The 17,227-nt window shown below is 33.7% G+C and overlaps 2 protein-coding genes and 1 long non-coding RNA gene across 3 annotated transcripts in view; all 3 read left to right on the top strand.

Moving 5' to 3' along the window:
• Positions 1-726: 726 nt before the first annotated feature.
• LOC105142465 (L-ascorbate peroxidase 2, cytosolic) lies at positions 727-4,244 on the top strand. The gene is made up of 9 exons (XM_011050104.1): positions 727-947; positions 1,064-1,238; positions 1,343-1,408; positions 2,860-2,908; positions 2,994-3,076; positions 3,211-3,290; positions 3,501-3,603; positions 3,765-3,823; positions 3,940-4,244. Exons 1-9 carry the CDS (start codon positions 829-831, stop codon positions 3,956-3,958), a joined length of 753 nt encoding a protein of 250 aa, XP_011048406.1. The 5' UTR covers positions 727-828; the 3' UTR covers positions 3,959-4,244.
• LOC105142464 (uncharacterized) lies at positions 1,415-2,812 on the top strand. Its single transcript, XR_845562.1, has 2 exons — positions 1,415-1,853; positions 2,129-2,812. It is a non-coding gene; the product is annotated as an uncharacterized LOC105142464 (long non-coding RNA).
• Positions 4,245-9,320: 5,076 nt separating the features above from the next.
• LOC105142463 (probable LRR receptor-like serine/threonine-protein kinase At1g67720) overlaps positions 9,321-17,227 on the top strand; it is an 8,673-nt gene continuing 766 nt past the window's right edge. The window contains exons 1-14 of the mRNA XM_011050103.1: positions 9,321-9,697; positions 10,698-11,229; positions 11,524-12,029; positions 12,271-12,403; positions 12,547-12,618; positions 12,723-12,791; positions 12,880-12,951; positions 13,464-13,529; positions 14,322-14,476; positions 14,562-14,803; positions 15,629-15,755; positions 15,827-15,895; positions 16,028-16,214; positions 16,642-16,777. Coding sequence (XP_011048405.1) covers positions 9,631-9,697; positions 10,698-11,229; positions 11,524-12,029; positions 12,271-12,403; positions 12,547-12,618; positions 12,723-12,791; positions 12,880-12,951; positions 13,464-13,529; positions 14,322-14,476; positions 14,562-14,803; positions 15,629-15,755; positions 15,827-15,895; positions 16,028-16,214; positions 16,642-16,777 — 2,433 coding nt within the window. The 5' untranslated portion in view covers positions 9,321-9,630. The remainder of the gene's footprint in view (positions 9,698-10,697; positions 11,230-11,523; positions 12,030-12,270; positions 12,404-12,546; positions 12,619-12,722; positions 12,792-12,879; positions 12,952-13,463; positions 13,530-14,321; positions 14,477-14,561; positions 14,804-15,628; positions 15,756-15,826; positions 15,896-16,027; positions 16,215-16,641; positions 16,778-17,227) is intronic.

Genomic DNA, 17,227 nt, shown 5'->3' with positions numbered 1-17,227 from the left:
ACTTGAATGTGACCAATTAATAACTTTATTATTTTGCTTTTATTTTCTAGCGAGTTTCTCTCTCTTTTATCAAATTCAAAAATTAGAAAATAAATAGAATGAATTTTTGAATTAAAAATATAATTTAAAAAACTACAAAGAACAAAAAAGTAGATAAAGAAAAATAGAATGAATTTTTGAATTAAAAATATAATTTTAAAAACTACAAAGAACAAAAAAGTAGTTAAAGAAAAATAGGAAGAGGACTGAAAAAAAAAAACTTTATGGAGTGAACTTGAAATTGATGATGGGTCTTTCTTTATCACTTTGGTTTTCTTTTGTTGAATTCATTTTTTTTTTAACATATTATAAGAAATTGAAAGAAATAGCTCAACAATGAAAAAGAAAAATAATAAGTTATTGTATGTCACTATAATGTGAAAACAAGGTAGGGGTTGATGATGGTTCTAGAAGTCATTAAATAAATAAATAGAAGCCCGTTATATTTTTTATTCAAACCAAACCAAACCAAGACTATAAAACTGCAACTGCACTGCTAAAGTCGTACACAACGGAGGTAGATCATCATTAAGGTTATTCTATTCATACGTGGCAATATCTCATTGGAAGCCCAGTTTCAACTAACATCATTTGTTCCAGCACGATCTGAGCCGTTCAAAGACAGCCGGCCCACGCCCAACCACGTCTGCTTGGCAGAAAAGTCCAGCGACTAATTAAGGTAAAGGCCAGAAACTTCGTGTCTTGAAAACCATCCTTATATCGCCCTTCCTCCGTCACTGGCTGGCAGTGAGCTAGAAAGAAAGAAAGAAGAAGATCACCATTTTCGTTATGGGCAAGTGCTACCCTACAGTGAGCGAAGAGTATCAGAAGGCAGTGGAGAAATGCAAGAGGAAGCTCAGAGGACTCATCGCTGAAAAACACTGCGCTCCCCTCATGCTCCGATTAGCGTAAGACCATCTCCCCAGACCCTGTCTGATTGTTTTATTTTCCTTTCTTTTTGATAGTGGTAACTGTTTTAAGTATTTATGGGGTTTTATATTCTCTGTTGTTGTTGATGATGTAGATGGCACTCTGCTGGTACTTTTGATGTGAATACCAAGACAGGAGGGCCATTTGGGACGATCAGACACCCAGATGAGCTTGCTCATGGAGCTAACAATGGTCTTGATATTGCTGTCAGGCTTTTGGAACCCCTCAAAGAGCAGTTCCCCAACTTGTCTTATGCTGACTTCTACCAAGTAATGTTTTCCCTGCCTTAATTTGATTTATATATTAATAATAGTGTTTTTATTTTATTTTATTCATGATTGAGACTTTTTTGTGGGTTTGATTGTCCTCGCAGTTAGCTGGTGTTGTTGCTGTTGAAGTTACTGGAGGGCCTGAGGTTCCTTTTCACCCTGGGAGACCAGTTAAGTGATCAGATCTCCTCTTGATAGTTCATTCTTTATCAGTTCTTTTTCATACGTGGTGGTTTTTTTTTCATCGTTATTCTGTGCCTGATGTCGAAGTTCCTTTTTTTCTAGGGAAATATAAATCATGTCCAAACTCCAAAGGACATATATTTTGATCAGTTTATAGGATCAATCTCTAGATGTGTGCTGTAGGATCTTTTGGTGGCCTGATGGTTTCATTTTTATCTGAATATCACAACTTTGAACTCATAGTGAATGCAATAAGTTTGGTTGAGTTTGATTACTTTGTAGGTCATTCAGGTAGTAGATAGTATAGGCAAAAGAAATTCTATGGAGAAGGAAGTGCTCTGGATTTAAGAGCTTTCACCTGCTGCATTATAAGGCTAACCTGCAACGCATGCACTTTTTTTGTGGATGAATTTTGAAATTCAGGTTCAATGGATAATATCTTTTTAATAATGTGGTTGTAGTTGCTTTTCAAAGTGTTTTTGACTCGAAAATACATTAAAATAATGTTTTTTATTTTTTTTAAATTTTTTTTTGACATCAGCGCATGATACATTAAAATAATGTTTTTTATTTTTTTAAATTTTTTTTTTGACATCAACGCATGAAAATGATTTGAAAATACCAAAAAAATATCAATTTGAAGCAAAGAAAAAAATAAAAAAAAAAATATATTTTTTCAAAAACGCTTTAAAAATACAAAAACAAACAGAGCTTAAATTTAGTTGTTTAGTGATATCAGTCCTTACCGTCAAAGGTAAATTGACTACTCTTGTACTTGTTTGCTTTGACTAAAGATTAGGTTGAGTTTAGCTCGAACTAAATTGTAAATTGTAGAAGCTCTGTCCATCTACGACCAAATGAAAGTGATGTGGATCTTAGGTTAACCTGTGACCAAATTGTCAAAGCTGAGTTCCACCAACCTCTTTAATGTATTAGTTAGCTGGAAAACATGGTTCATTATGCTAGATGGTGACTGGCCAACTGTGTTAGAGACAATGGACTTGAACAATGATGACATGGCTGACTTGTACTGCTATCGATTAAAGCTGTTTGTTCAGAGTTGGAGTGAAAAGTGCGGTCATATGGAAAAATTAGATACCATCTATTTGAATGCCATTGACTGCTGTTGTTCCTGATACCGGGAAATATTTTGCACTTTACCTTGATTGCTTTTGTAGCTTTGTTGGGATGTGGACGGGGTCATTCAAATGAAGAAGAGCTTATTATTTGTTGGATATCATTGGAAATTGCTGTATATATTTCAAAGCTGTTTGCAATACCTTGAGCAGTCTGATATGAATTTTTGTATGTTTGTAGAGATAGGAAGCAGTATGTCAAAGAAATATGGTGATGCAGATTTTGATGTCATTAGCTGCCTTCTCAGAATTCATGCTTCATTTCTTAGATGATAGTACTAATCAACCTTGCATTTATTCAGGACAAGTCTGATCCACCTCCAGAAGGTCGCTTGCCTGATGCAACCAAAGGTTTGTCCAAGTTGAAAACTGAAGGAAATCACTATTTTGTAATTATGTTTGAAGTGGGTTTCCTAATCTTTTTCTATCGCTTCAGGTTCAGACCATTTAAGGGATGTATTTGGCCATATGGGTCTCAGTGACAAAGATATTGTTGCCCTGTCCGGTGGTCATACTCTGGTCTGTTCAAAGAACATGGAATTTCTCTGCTGGTTTCTTTTTATGATTGTTGCTCATTTTGTGCGATTTAAGTGAATAATTGTCTTATTCTATTTATTGATGTTTATCATTGGTTTTTGAATATATATTTACAGGGAAGGTGCCACAAGGAGCGTTCTGGATTTGAGGGGCCCTGGACCCCCAACCCTCTTGTTTTTGACAACTCCTATTTCAAGTAAGATACTTTCAGCTCCAGAGATTTTTTTTTCTTATTGATATAATTCTGTCAAGAATTCAAGTTATATTGAATGATTTGTCTATTCCGTAATCGTCTCACCAACTGGTGTTTTACATAATCTTTTATCCCACAAACTAATACTAAATCATTTGTTAAAAAAGAAGATGCGATCAAATAACCAATGTGAATTTTGATTCTGTTAAACAGGGAACTCCTCAGTGGAGAGAAAGAAGGTCTTATCCAGCTTCCGTCAGATAAAACCCTTCTGGAGGATCCAGTCTTCCGCCCCCTTGTTGAAAAATATGCTGCAGTGAGTAGACACTCATTTCTTTTCGATATTAGATAATAGATTTTGTAAAGTTGACCTTGGATGGAACCCCCCCCTCTTCCCCCAACATATCAACTTGACAATAATCTTTTACACTAAAGTGTAATTATCTAACTTTGACATCATGATGTCTTTATCTTTAGGATGAGGATGCCTTCTTTGCAGATTATGCTGAAGCTCATTTGAAGCTCTCAGAGCTTGGGTAAGTAAAAAGCAACTTTCAATCTCTGTACCCTCTTTAACCATTTGTCTTGTCTGTATGGTTTTGCCGTCTCTGATCTTCTTCTAAATTCGGTCACTGCTGCAATTGCATTTCAGGTTTGCAGATGCAGATTGAGGACTGGAATTAGGCTGATGCAGCTGCTGTTGTGTGTCTTATTGCTGGAGGCTGGTCTATTTTCCTAGTTATTTTTTAGACTAGATACGATATATGAATTGTGTGAAGATGGGAATGTTGCTGGTCCATATTTGTGTGTTTTTGGGTTCTGTGGGATTGTAAGCAAGCTGCCTTATATGTAGTACTGGAAGATGGAATTGTAAAGCTTTTGTGTTGGTCCTCTGAATTTTAAACTAGCCAGCTTTATGGTTCGGCCAATAAAGTATGGTAGTTGCCATTCATGGATTATAATTTTGCAATTACTTTGCTACATGGATTTCAGATAAAATAAGTGGGTGTTACCAGCAACCTGTCAAGAACATGAATTCTTGATTTGGTTCCCAGCATAGACCCTTTCAGGCAATCTGTTGGTTCGATTCTTTCGAGCCTTTTTTCGCAGCATTTTAGTAGAATGGTCTTGGTCTTGGTGCTCAAGCAATATCGCTTGCTGTAGCATTTCACTGAGGCATTTTAGTAGAATGGTCTTGGTCTTGGTAAGGCAGGAAAAGGAAAGGTTTGTAAGGCAGGGCTTGTTGCTCTGATCGACAAAATGATCTCTTGATGCAGATGAGCTAACTATTAAAGCTGAACAAAATTTTACTTCTGTTTGAGTAATTGAGCAGAATTATCTTTTCTTCTTCAGAATTTGTTTTTGGTTTTTAGCACAGTGAAAAAAAGGGAAAAGGAGCACAGTAAAGAAGATATTTGGGGATATAATCAAGCAAGTCATAAAGGGCTTTCGTGACTAGCGTGTTACAAATGACAATTGTTACACGTTGCAGACTCCAAACAAAATTAAATCCAAGAGTCATTTTCTTCCTTTTTCTCCCTTTATTTCTTCCTTCTCTCGTCACACTTAGCTACCTCTACTCTCTCCCTTGGTGAGCGAATGTCATCACGAAACACACCCGAAAACATCATAAGTTCACCTCCCTCCCTCCGTCTCCAGCGAGAGGTCACTACCTTCTCTCAAGCTATTTTTGGCCAAAACCACCAGCACCCACATTCTATACTTAAAAGATATATTCAATATTTTTTTTTTCTAATTTGATGTAATTTATACTAACTTGTGTTGATTTTAATTTCAAAATGTTAGGGTTTTTTTTAATTAGATTTATCAGATATAATTTGAGTAGATAATTATGTTATTTTATAAGATAATAAATATTTTTTTTTGGAGGGGGTTGTTGATTGTGAATAGGGTTTATTTAGAATAAATTAGATATAAAATAAGATTATTAGTTATTAATTACATGAATTGAAGTGATAATTTTGTTAGGATAGAAAAAATTTATAAATTTAAGTTTTAATCTATTAATTTGATAAATTTAGGTTTTTGTTGATTATGTTATCATTAAAATTTTGTTGATAAACTATCTTAATTAACCCCACAATATTAACAAATTATGCTTGTGTTTAGTTGTTCTATTTGATATAATATCAGGTGATTTTAAAATATTATATTTTCATGATATAACCATTGTAAATAGCAACAATAATATTATTTATAATGGAAGAAGCCATGAATTCTTAATTGTTATATTAGATATGTTTATTAATGAACTATTTAAATTGTTATATGATTTATTTCACTATAATATACACTATTTAAATTGTTATATGATTTATTTCATTATAATATACTTGAAATAGAAGATGAAATTATTTGAAGGGTGTTGTGAATTGGAGCTAGTGAAGCTCATTATGTCAGCATATCAATCTATAATAATAAAAATATATATTTAATGTTTGGGTTTGTGAGCATTAATAAAATTAATATACTAGAACTCAACTTTAATAATAGACCTAAATGAGAAAACTTTTTTAGTACGAGGTTTACCTAAATTCCAAGTAACTTTTAAAAGATTATATATGTATTACGAGCAGTTAGTCTATTTAGATTAGATGGTAATGTAAAGAGATAAATATCAGTAAAAAAAATTATTAATATAAAACCTCAGCCTCCAATGGCCATCATATGAGCAACCAAGAATTCGATCCTGAGATTACAGAAAAAACAAACCTTTTAGTCTCAAATCTTTACTATTTCGCTACTACCACATTGCATGTGATGTGGTTAGAGAAGTCATTTGGTGAAAGATGGCCTGAAATTAAATACAAACCGTCCCTACAAAAACAGTTCATGATAAATCACCACCCAGAATCATTTCAACCTATCTTTAATCACGAACTTAATTATTGGTATATTCTACAGAGACTATAAATACAATTGCGTGTTGGACAAGAACCCAGTTTTTTACGTATCAACAGGGTTCTTGTCAGGTCTTCAAATACCTGTACATGCTCCGGCGAGCAGCTACCTGTAACGTTTGACTCCACGATCCCTGGCCGGCCCAAGCGATAGATCAAAAGGGCATCTGGAAAAGAGGGTGGGGATCCATGGTTCTTTTTGTAAAGATATGACAAAGCTATGCTTTGATGAAAGGGCGGGTAGGCCTTGAACAACGCCATAAAGAAACCTTGTTGAAGGTTTGCTAAAGTAAATACATAATGAAGGTGGTGGAGGTACACGGGTTTCCTTTTCAGACCACCATGAGTGATACAAATCTTAAACACTTGGAACAAATTGCATTTATGGATAAATTAATTACAGAAATTTCAAGAGATAGTGATATTGAATTCAGAGATGAAGTTCCCATCCAAACCAAAAGGAAAGCAAAGGAGAGGGCAAATACTCAAGATCATAGCTTATTTTATTTAATTTTCACGAGGAGTTTGTCTTTGATTTAGTGGATAGATATTAAATTATTAAACAGTTGTGGCTTTTATCTATTAGATTCTAAGGTTGTTGTCATGTAACATCTGAGGTTTTTTTATCATATAAATAACTTTTTGTATATATTTTGGTACGAAGGATAAAGAAAACAAATCGAACTCATGGAGAAAGCAACGTCTGCCGAGTCCCCAGTAAGGATAGGGAGCAAGTCAAATCAAGGATACGAAGGAGTATATAATTTTTGAAGAATTTTATTTATATTTTATATAATTAAATTTTTATATTTAAGATGAAAAATATTTATTTTTTATAATATTTTTAATATATTCAATCACATACGGTATTTTTTTATTATATATATTGGTACGAAGAATAAAGAAAACAAAGGTAACATATGTTTTTCTTAAGTTTTTTATTTCTTAAAAAATATATAAAAAAAATGATCTTTCTTTTTTGATATACAAATAAACACAACCATAGATTTTATTTTATTTTATTTAACAGTGTATACAGTTATTTTTTAAATAATTTTTTTACTAAAATATATGTTAATAATATGTTTTATTTTTTAAAAATTATTTTTGATATTAGTATGCTAAAATATTTAAAAATACTGAAAATATATTAATTTAAAATAAATAAATAAAATTTAAATTTCTTTAAAAATTCTAAATGAAGAAACAAACATGCTTAAATTCCTTATCCAGCGAGATTTTTTCATGAGCGTGGGATTCCTTAAGAAGAAAGCAACAAAGTTGGTTTAAGCTTTATAAGTAGAGATTAGTATAATGAGAAAGTTTAAGCTTTTAACCCCAACAGTCAAAGGAAGACTCTTGCTTGAAGCCTTTCCTCTTTTAACCTGTTTAGTAGTAGAAGAATCTTTCTTTATATAGATATATTTAGAGATTTATGGCTGTAGGCAATGTTGGTTCAACCCTGTATGTGTCTTTATTTTATGTTATTGTTTTGTTTGAGTGTGGTAGCAAAGTTTTGGCTCAGCACAACAAAGAAGAGTTGTATATATTTTATTTCATAATGTATTTTAACATAAAATATATTAAAATAATATTTATTTTTATTTTTAAAATTTATTTTTGACATTAACACATCAAAATAATCTAAAAACAATAACAAATATTAATTAAAAAATTAAAATTTTCTAGAAATATTAATTGAATGCACTTCTAAACACTCTTTATTTGAGGGGTGTTTATATGTTTGTTTTAGAGATAGAGGTTGAGCTTTGGGTGTGAGACCCATCAAAAAAGCTATAAAAACAAGAAAAATTAGTTTTTGTAGTTGAGTTTTTGTGCATAATTGGGTTGTACCAAATAAAACGTTGACTACAAAAGCTAAAATAAAAGTACAGTTTTTGTGCATAATTGGGTTGTACCAAACAACAATATTGACTACAAAAGCTAAAATAAAAGTATGGTTGTAGTTGTTTTTTAAAATATTTTTTTATTTAAAAATACATCAAAATAATATTTTTTTTATTTTTTAAAAATTAATTTTGGTATCAACGTATTAAAATGATCTAAAACATTAAAAAAAATATTAATTTAAAATAAACAAATAAATAATTAAATTATTTTATAAATACTTTTAAAATACAAAAATATATAATACATTTACTTATAATACAAAGTTAATTGAGATTTGTACAAGATAGTTTATAGCATACAAAACCCAACAACGAATAATGTTGAAGCCTCGAAGACTACAATGAGATATTATTATGTTGTGGAAAACTTTAGTTCGAGGTGGAGAAACTCCAAGAAAAGGTGATTTGTTCTTTGAAAATTGAACACTCTGAAGATTCAACAAATCCAAATTTAAAGATGATGGAATTTGATAAAGAAATAAAGGATAATTAGGGTTTGTTGAACATTGTGCATAGTTTTTTCTAGATTCCTTATTCAAAGGGATTTCTACAGATTCCTTGTGTAATTAGTTGTGGACTTGGTATAAACAGGGTCATAGATGGCTTGTAGACAACACAAACCAGGAATGAAAAATTTTAATTTATTTTTTATGTTTTTAATATTTTTAGATTATTTGATATTCAAAATTTAAAAATAAAAAATTAATATATTTTTAAATAAAAAAAAACTTTAAAAAATAACTCTATATCATCTCAAATGATGTGGAGGCAGCTATGAGGTGTTTGTGCACAAAACACTTTTATTTGTCTTGTGAATAGCCTGAGATTAGGGGAAGAAGAAGAAGATGGAACAGCGATGTGACTTGAGGAGGCAAAGGAATAATGATGGCCCCTCTTGTCCTCTTAATTTAACTGATGGGAGAATCTAAAGTATTTTTATATATATAATATTTTTTATTTTTTTAATAATTTAATAATATAAAAAATAAAATTTTAAAGAAATATAACTGTAAAAAGAAAAAAAAAACCTCCCATTGACCCTTTCAACCCAACCCTTCAAACCTTTCTTGTCACCACAAGAGTCTAAATTAACCACATAAAGCCACTTTTAGGGTCCCCACAGGGCCAACTCTCCACTTCACTTGCCACCATTCCCAAAGTGAAAGTGAAAAAAGCAGAGAGATCACACAGCATGTTCTATGATTCCATGACCGAAGCACCAGAGGACTCTTACCCTCTTCCGCGCTCTCTCTCTCCAAATCATTCACTTACACATTCACACTCTCATTCTCAAAACATACTGCTACAAGACACCACCATTTATTTTTCTATGTATGGCACTATAAAATAATTCAAAGAAAACCTCTGCCTTTTGTTTTTTGAATCCATGTAAAGAGAAGAGTGGCCCTTCTCTCCTTTATTGTTTTGTTCTGTTGTTTCTTTATCTGGCTTTGCCATCTTTTTTATTTTATTTTTATGGGCTTCTGATCTAACACAGTCGGTCGAGAGAACATGGGGTCTTGGCTTCTGCTTCTTTTCTCTCTTCTTCTTTTCTTTCACGCCTCCTCTGCTCAACTGGGTACCACTCTCCCCCACTCTCTGCGTAATATTTTTTTTTTTATAAGCTATGTAACATGCATATGAGTAGTGTTGTTATATTAGCATCACAATAACTCCATACTTGACTCAACGTTTTCGTTTGTTTTTGTTGTTGATTGCTTTGCTCTTCTTGATTCTATTGAAGATGAGATTCAAAGACGCGAATTTTATTGAGCTATAAGGTTAAGAAGAAGAAAGAAAATGAAAAAGAAAAGAGCTTTGTTTTGGTTTGTCTAGTGTTTTTTTTTTTACATACCGTATATAGGAATGGAATTTGATAGATGTTTTGGTTAGAGACTGGCAAACAAAGAAATTTATGTGGGGTTTTAGTTTTGATGCATTAAATTTTTTGACAAAGCAGCTGCAATTCATAAACTATTTATAGTTTTGATTAAAAATATATATTTATGGCTGGGAGACTTAAATCTTCTTGTTTCTATGTCGTGTCTAGAAGACTGGAATCTCTTCTAATTGGTAAAGTTTTTTCTAATTACCTCTACTTGGAGTTGTTAGATGAAAATCACAACCACCAAGGCAATAAAATTAAAGTAGCAAAATTTGGGGAGATTTAGTCCAGGTTAGAGACATTAGTTGCTTAATAACATGAGTGAGCCGCCCATTTGGTATATACAAGGCTGAGTTATTTGAGTATGGGCGCGTATAGTGCAACTTTTTATTGGTTGCATCTTCACGGAGATGCTGCAACTAGCAACGTAGCTGGCACATGAAAATGTAATCAATACTTGAAAAATGCTTAATTCAATTCTGACAGATGTTTGCTTGAATAAGATGTTATGACATGCATGCACACATGTTAGCCTGGGAAGTGAAATAGCAAAATATTGACCAGAATCCCCTCTCTCCGCACTGCATTTGCTTGCTTGTGCGTGTTTCTGGCATGAAAATCCTGTTTCTGTATACGGACAACAATGTGATTTTCTTTTTAACCTAATAATGTGAATATGCTTGAACTAAAACAGGTTTTCTGAGTTTGGACTGTGGTGGCCCGGCAAACTTCACTGATGCACTTGGATTATCATGGACTTCAGATGTTAATTTTATTTATGGAGAAGTAGCAAGCATATCAGTTGCAAATGAGACACGGAAGCAATACACTACAGTGAGACATTTCCCTGCAGATTCCAGGAAGTACTGTTATAGATTGGATGTTACAAGTAGGACGAGATACCTTTTAAGGGCAACATTCTTGTATGGTGACTTTGACAACAATAATGTCTATCCAAAATTTGACATTTCTATTGGGCCAACTCATTGGTCTACCATTGTCATTTCTGATGCTAATACCATAGAATCTATAGAGCTAATATTTCTGGCTACAAGTTCTTCTATCAGTGTATGCCTATCCAATGCTACAACTGGGCAGCCGTTCATATCTACCCTTGAGCTCCGACAATTCAACGGGTCAGTTTATTTTACAGAATTTGAAAACCAGTTTTATCTCAGCGTGTCTGCCAGAATCAATTTTGGTGCTGATAGCGTGGATCCGGTTAGGTATGCTCTAAATATCTGGTTCAAGATGCAACATAATTTAATTTTTACTGATGTACATTTATCTGAATGCTTTTTCAAGCAACATTTGCTTATAATTTGAGATAGAGAATAAAAAAGCACATTAAATTGTACAAACTTAAATGATACACAGAAATACCTCTATTCCTCATAGTTGAAATACTTTATCTCCCAAATTTGTTGCTGCTTCAAGAGTAATATATCAATTTTTCCTTCAGACACAAATCTTTTGACACGTGTACGCGTGCATTAAATAATATAACTTCTTTTTTCCAGGTATCCTGATGACCCTTATGATAGAATATGGGAGTCAGACTCTGTGAAGAAAGCGAATTATCTAGTTGATGTTGCTGCTGGTACCAAGAAAGTTTCAACTGACATGCCAATTAACGTCAACGTTGATGAAAGGCCTCCTGAGAAAGTGATGCAAACAGCTGTAGTTGGCACAAATGGGTCACTCACGTATCGGTTGAATTTGGATGGTTTTCCTGGTTTTGGGTGGGCTTGCACATACTTTGCTGAAATTGAAGATCTGGATCCCACTGAGACCAGAAAATTCAGGCTGGTACTCCCAGGGTACCCTGATATGAGCAAAGCTGTTGTCAATATTGAAGAAAATGCTCAAGGAAAATACCGTCTCTATGAACCTGGATATACCAACCTATCCCTACCCTTTGTATTATCTTTTAGATTTGGAAAGACTTCCGATTCTTCCAGGGGACCACTTCTGAATGCTATGGAGATAAACAAGTATCTTGAGAAAAATGATGGTTCTCTGGATGGTTAGTAGAACAATATTCCTTGCATGCACTCCTATAATTTTGACTCCTATAATTTTGACTGTGAACTTTAGCTGAAGACCTGAAGTCTTGGTGTTTTAAACTGTGTTTGAAGCATAAGTTCTGTTAATTTGACATTGCTATTTTCCATTTTTCCATGAAGCAGATTACCAAGCACATCACATGTTAATGTGAAAATTTGAAACCTAAAGCGCTTCTGATACTAAATTTGCATGAGGTGCAGGAGATGTTATTTCTGGTGTGATTTTACTCTACTCAACAGCAGATTGGGCACAAGAAGGTGGTGACCCATGCGTCCCAGTTCCATGGTCATGGGTGCAGTGCAACTCTGAAGCAAGGCCAAGGATTGTTAAGCTGTAATGATTTATCTCTTTTATGATTTTATTTTATGCATTTTCAGATCCATTCCTTCATATATCCAAGTTAAGTCCCTCACAGTGTATGAGGAGGATCTTGCATTCATATGGTTGAAATAACTTCTGTGTACCTGGATTGGCAGCTCCTTGTCTAGCAAGAATTTGTCTGGGAGTGTTCCTTCAGACTTGACGAAGTTGACAGGTTTAGTTGAATTGTAAGTTTCCAGCTGCTTATCTTGTGGCTGGATGATGGATTCAATTTCAAGTTACACTGCTGTAATAGCCCCCACATGATCATATCCACTTGTCTTGTGTGCAGATGGCTTGATGGAAATTCATTAACCGGTCCAATTCCTGATTTTACTGGGTGCACAGACTTGGAGATCATGTAATGCTGGATGGATTTTCTTAATCATGGTGTTTAATCTTTGTTTTTATTAAAATGTTAACCTAACAAGATGATACATATCTGATAGTCATCTTGAGAACAATCAGTTGACGGGTGAGCTGCCATCCTCCTTGGTGAACCTACCAAATTTGAGGGAACTGTAAGTTATCATAACTTGGATACCATTTTAAATCAAAGCTTAAGTTGTTAGGTAAGGTTTCAAGTTATGATTTATATTATTTTTTAACACATCCCCTCAAATGAAAGCCTTTTGGACTTGAAATTTACACAAACTCACATTGTCTTGTGCTTATTTTTTTTTATTAATTAGAATGAGGTGGTGAAATTCGAACTCGTGATCGTTTGGCCAATATGATTGATATCATATTAAATAATCATTTTAATCCAAAGTTTAAACTATTAACTGAGGTCTCAAGATATGATTTATACTATTCTCTAATAAATCTCTCATGAGAGTTTAATAATTAATATATATTTCTGCTGTGATTGATGAATGATGATTGGAAGCGATGTCACAACTTTATATGATATATTTTTTGGTAAGGAAATAGAAAATTACTTGTCTAAGTAAGTAATTCATTTCACTGTACTTTATTCTGTTTTTTCCTTTAGTAAAATAATTTATATGCCCAACACCTGGGATAATTGCAGGTATGTGCAAAATAATATGTTATCCGGAACAATACCATCAGGTCTTGGTAGAAAGGTGGTTTTGAAGTGAGTCTCTTTCTCTCTCTCACACCCACATACGCGTTCACGGGCACATCCACACCCCACTCTGCAATAGTTTATTAATTTGCTGAATTTTGCATATTATTGATCATGGACAGAGAATTCTTTATTTAGACTACAATGTTTTATTGTAATATTTCCAACCATAATGAGAAGCTATTCAACTACTTCTAGACATAATAAGTACGTAGCCATAGTCAATTGAAGTAACTATTAACAACTGCATGTGGTTTAGTGTGTTGGTCTTTTTAATTGAGGATTTCCAATTTGTTTGTTATATGTGTCATTAGGTCTTTCAATACTTCAGTGTCCCATATTCTTTTATCATTCCTCCTTTGTAATTGTCCCTAAAAATCTGTTGCTCACATCTGTGCATAATCCCAAAAGGACTAGTCAGAAGTAGGAATTGATTTAGAGGCTCCATGAAATAAGGTATGTGATAGACAACCTCATACAATCAGGCTTACTTTCACCCTGTCATAGTACCATAATCTTCCCACTCAAATCTCTTTTCACTTGGCTCACTGAACTGGGGTTTTGGTGCTTCAATCCCACACAGGACCTCCAAGTTGGCTTTCCCACATTTATAATGGTCCAGGGACATGCTAGTCCAATAACATTTAACCCCAAGAGTCCTAGTCCGAAGTTTCTGTGATACACCCCTTTCCACCTGGTTTCTTCACGTCAATGGAGATTTTATACATCTCCTGTATAAAATCACATTTTTGGGTGTTTAAACCAAATATGTTCAACTCTGTTTTCTTGGTATAATCACAGCTACTCTGGAAACATAAATCTTCATGAAGGAGCCAGAAGAGGGAGGCACATGGTTATTATTATCGGTTTGTCAGTTGGAGCTGCTGTTCTTCTGATAACTACATTAGTGTCTTGCTTGTTCATGCAAAAAGGAAAGAAAAGACACCCTGACCCAGGTATGGCTATAAAACAATTTTGAAGTTTTTGTCCAGCCTACCGGACTTCTCAGAAGATAAAACATATGTAACTTGTCTTTTTTAGAACAACTTCGGGATTCCCTGCCTGGGCAAAGGGTAGTTTCTACCTTGATTAATGCTCCTGGAGAAGCTGCTCACTGTTTCACATCCTTTGAGATTGAAGATGCTACAAAAAAGTTTGAGAAGAAAATAGGCTCTGGAGGTTTTGGAGTTGTGTACTATGGAAAAATGAATGATGGAAGGGAAATTGCAGTGAAAGTTCTAACTAGCAATTCCTACCAGGGAAACCGAGAGTTTTCAAATGAGGTAAATTCCACCTTACTGAACTTTATTCAATAACTAAATTGCTATTGTAAATGAGGATACTTAAATTCATATTCTTTGAATGCTAGATCGTGTTTGTTATCGCTCAACTAAATTGCAGCTGGAAGGTTCATATGATTTTACTCTATTATAGTCATTTGCTGGTTAGAATTGTTTAACCACTGAATGTACAGAGGATTCTTGTTCCTAACAAGATGCCATTGGTCCTGACCCTTGTTAGAAAATGCATTAAGTACTTCTTATAAAAGAATTATGTTGTCATTTTGGCTTCCAAACATTCTTGTGCAGCTCCCAGCCCGGTTGAATCTGTAAGATTTAGCATTTATATTTTTTCTTGTAAACTAAGTTCCTACTGGCAGTGCTATATGTTATCTAAATTTCGACAGGATTGACTTAGCCTTATAAATCAAATTACCTGGATCTGCTTTGGAAAAAATTCAGTAAGATAGATGAGGATTCATGAACTTGTAGAACATGCAACAGTTGAGCTCCTTATCCTCTAATGATAGTTTCCATTGGGTTTTAGACGAAGGAAAATTAACAAGTCCCTAAATTTCCTAGTATTGTGAGTACCTGGTTAAATAAATGGATAAAATCCGTTATATTATTTAACTGATTTTATAAACTGTTTAAGAATTGAAGCTGATATGGAAACATGCATATGTTTTTTTGAACGTCGTGCACATCTTTTTAAAATGAATATTGTTCTCTGACAATTCAGTTGGTTTGAGAGTCATGCTGTATTCAGTAGTATATTTTTCAGTTGGAGCTGAAACTGTGAATCAATTTGTTTTTGCATTTGCACAGGTGAGTCTTCTTTCAAGGATACATCACAGAAACCTGGTACAGTTTCTTGGATTTTGTCAAGAAGTTGGGAAGAGTATGCTTGTTTATGAGTTCATGCACAATGGAACACTTAAGGAACATCTTTACGGTAATTTCAAGTGTTTTTGAATTGGACCAATTTAAATTTTGACACTCACTACTTTTTTTACACTTTGGCAGGTCCATTAAAACACGGAAGAAGTATTAGTTGGATCAAGCGCCTTGAGATAGCTGAAGATGCTGCAAAAGGTTTATCATAAGCCATTTTCCCCCTTTTTCTGTTTCTAACATATTATCTATCCTTCACTATGGTGAAGCCTATAACTTAAGTAAGAGTTGAAGTTGAAGAGTTGAAATGATTTTGTTTTCGTACTTGTTCAGGGATTGAATATCTTCATACAGGCTGTGTTCCAGCCATTATACATAGGGATTTAAAAACCAGCAATATTCTTCTTGACAAAAACATGAGAGCGAAGGTTGCAGATTTTGGCCTTTCAAAACTTGCAGTAGATGGAGCTTCACATGTCTCAAGCATAGTTCGAGGCACCGTAGGGTATTTGGATCCCGAGTAAGGTTCTTTTCTGTAATTTTATGATAGATGGATTTAAGCAGTATGATCTGGGAGAATTGATTATGCTGCTGCTGCTGCATTGTTAGATGATTTTAAACCTTAAAATACCATAGTTACTGTGAAGTGAATAACCTTACTAATAATCTGCTAACAACATTCAGGCAGATAAAATGGTAAGGTTATATTTAAGTTTGAGACAAGACAGTTGTATCTAGAACTCTGCTACACACTCTCTATTAGCCATAGATGTGTTTTTTCATGGTTTTTAACTAGCCACAATCTTGTTTCTTATAGAAAAAGATATTTACAACTGCAGTGAGAACCTTGAGTCAAGATTGAGTATGAGTTCGGCAAACACTTTCCACCGACATGGGTGCTTCAACAGTTATCACATTGCATTGATAATTTTTGCTCTGTTACACAGGTATTACATCTCGCAACAGTTAACAAACAAGAGCGATGTTTATAGTTTTGGTGTCATTCTCCTGGAGCTGATGTCTGGTCAAGAAGCCATATCTAACGAGAGCTTTGGTATAAATTGTCGCAACATAGTGCAATGGGTAAGCTTGTTGATTGTTCATAGTGGCTTGGAATTTTAACCAAGTGTCTTTGGGAACTTCGTCATTGATGATCATTACCCGAACAACCAATTCTAACCATCTAAATTAAATTCACATTCAGCATTACTTATTCTAAGTTGCTCTCGGCAAAATGCTTTAAGCTGAATAAATATGATTGGTGTTATTATTATAAACGTGCCTTGTGTCTCTATCTTTTCTCTTCAACAAAATTTGTTCAAAGTCAAGATCGAAGCTTCAAGCAAACTTTTTCTTAAATCTGTAACTTGTAGATTAAAGTCATAAGATGATTTCAACCAAAGCAAGGTCGTCGAATAGACTCAATTTGAATGCTGGGTTACAGCTTTTAAAGGGTCTTTTACTTCAGATTAATTTTTCACTTTCAGTTTGTTCCTGGAAGAGGTTGAGATCATTCATTTGAATGCCGGGTTA

The sequence above is a fragment of the Populus euphratica genome, unplaced genomic scaffold (assembly GCF_000495115.2).
Source record: "Populus euphratica unplaced genomic scaffold, PopEup_1.0 scaffold448.1, whole genome shotgun sequence".
NCBI classification, from domain to species: Eukaryota; Viridiplantae; Streptophyta; class Magnoliopsida; order Malpighiales; family Salicaceae; genus Populus; species Populus euphratica.
The sequence above is the reverse complement of the archived record's forward strand: the minus strand, read 5'-3'. Positions and strand labels throughout refer to the sequence as shown.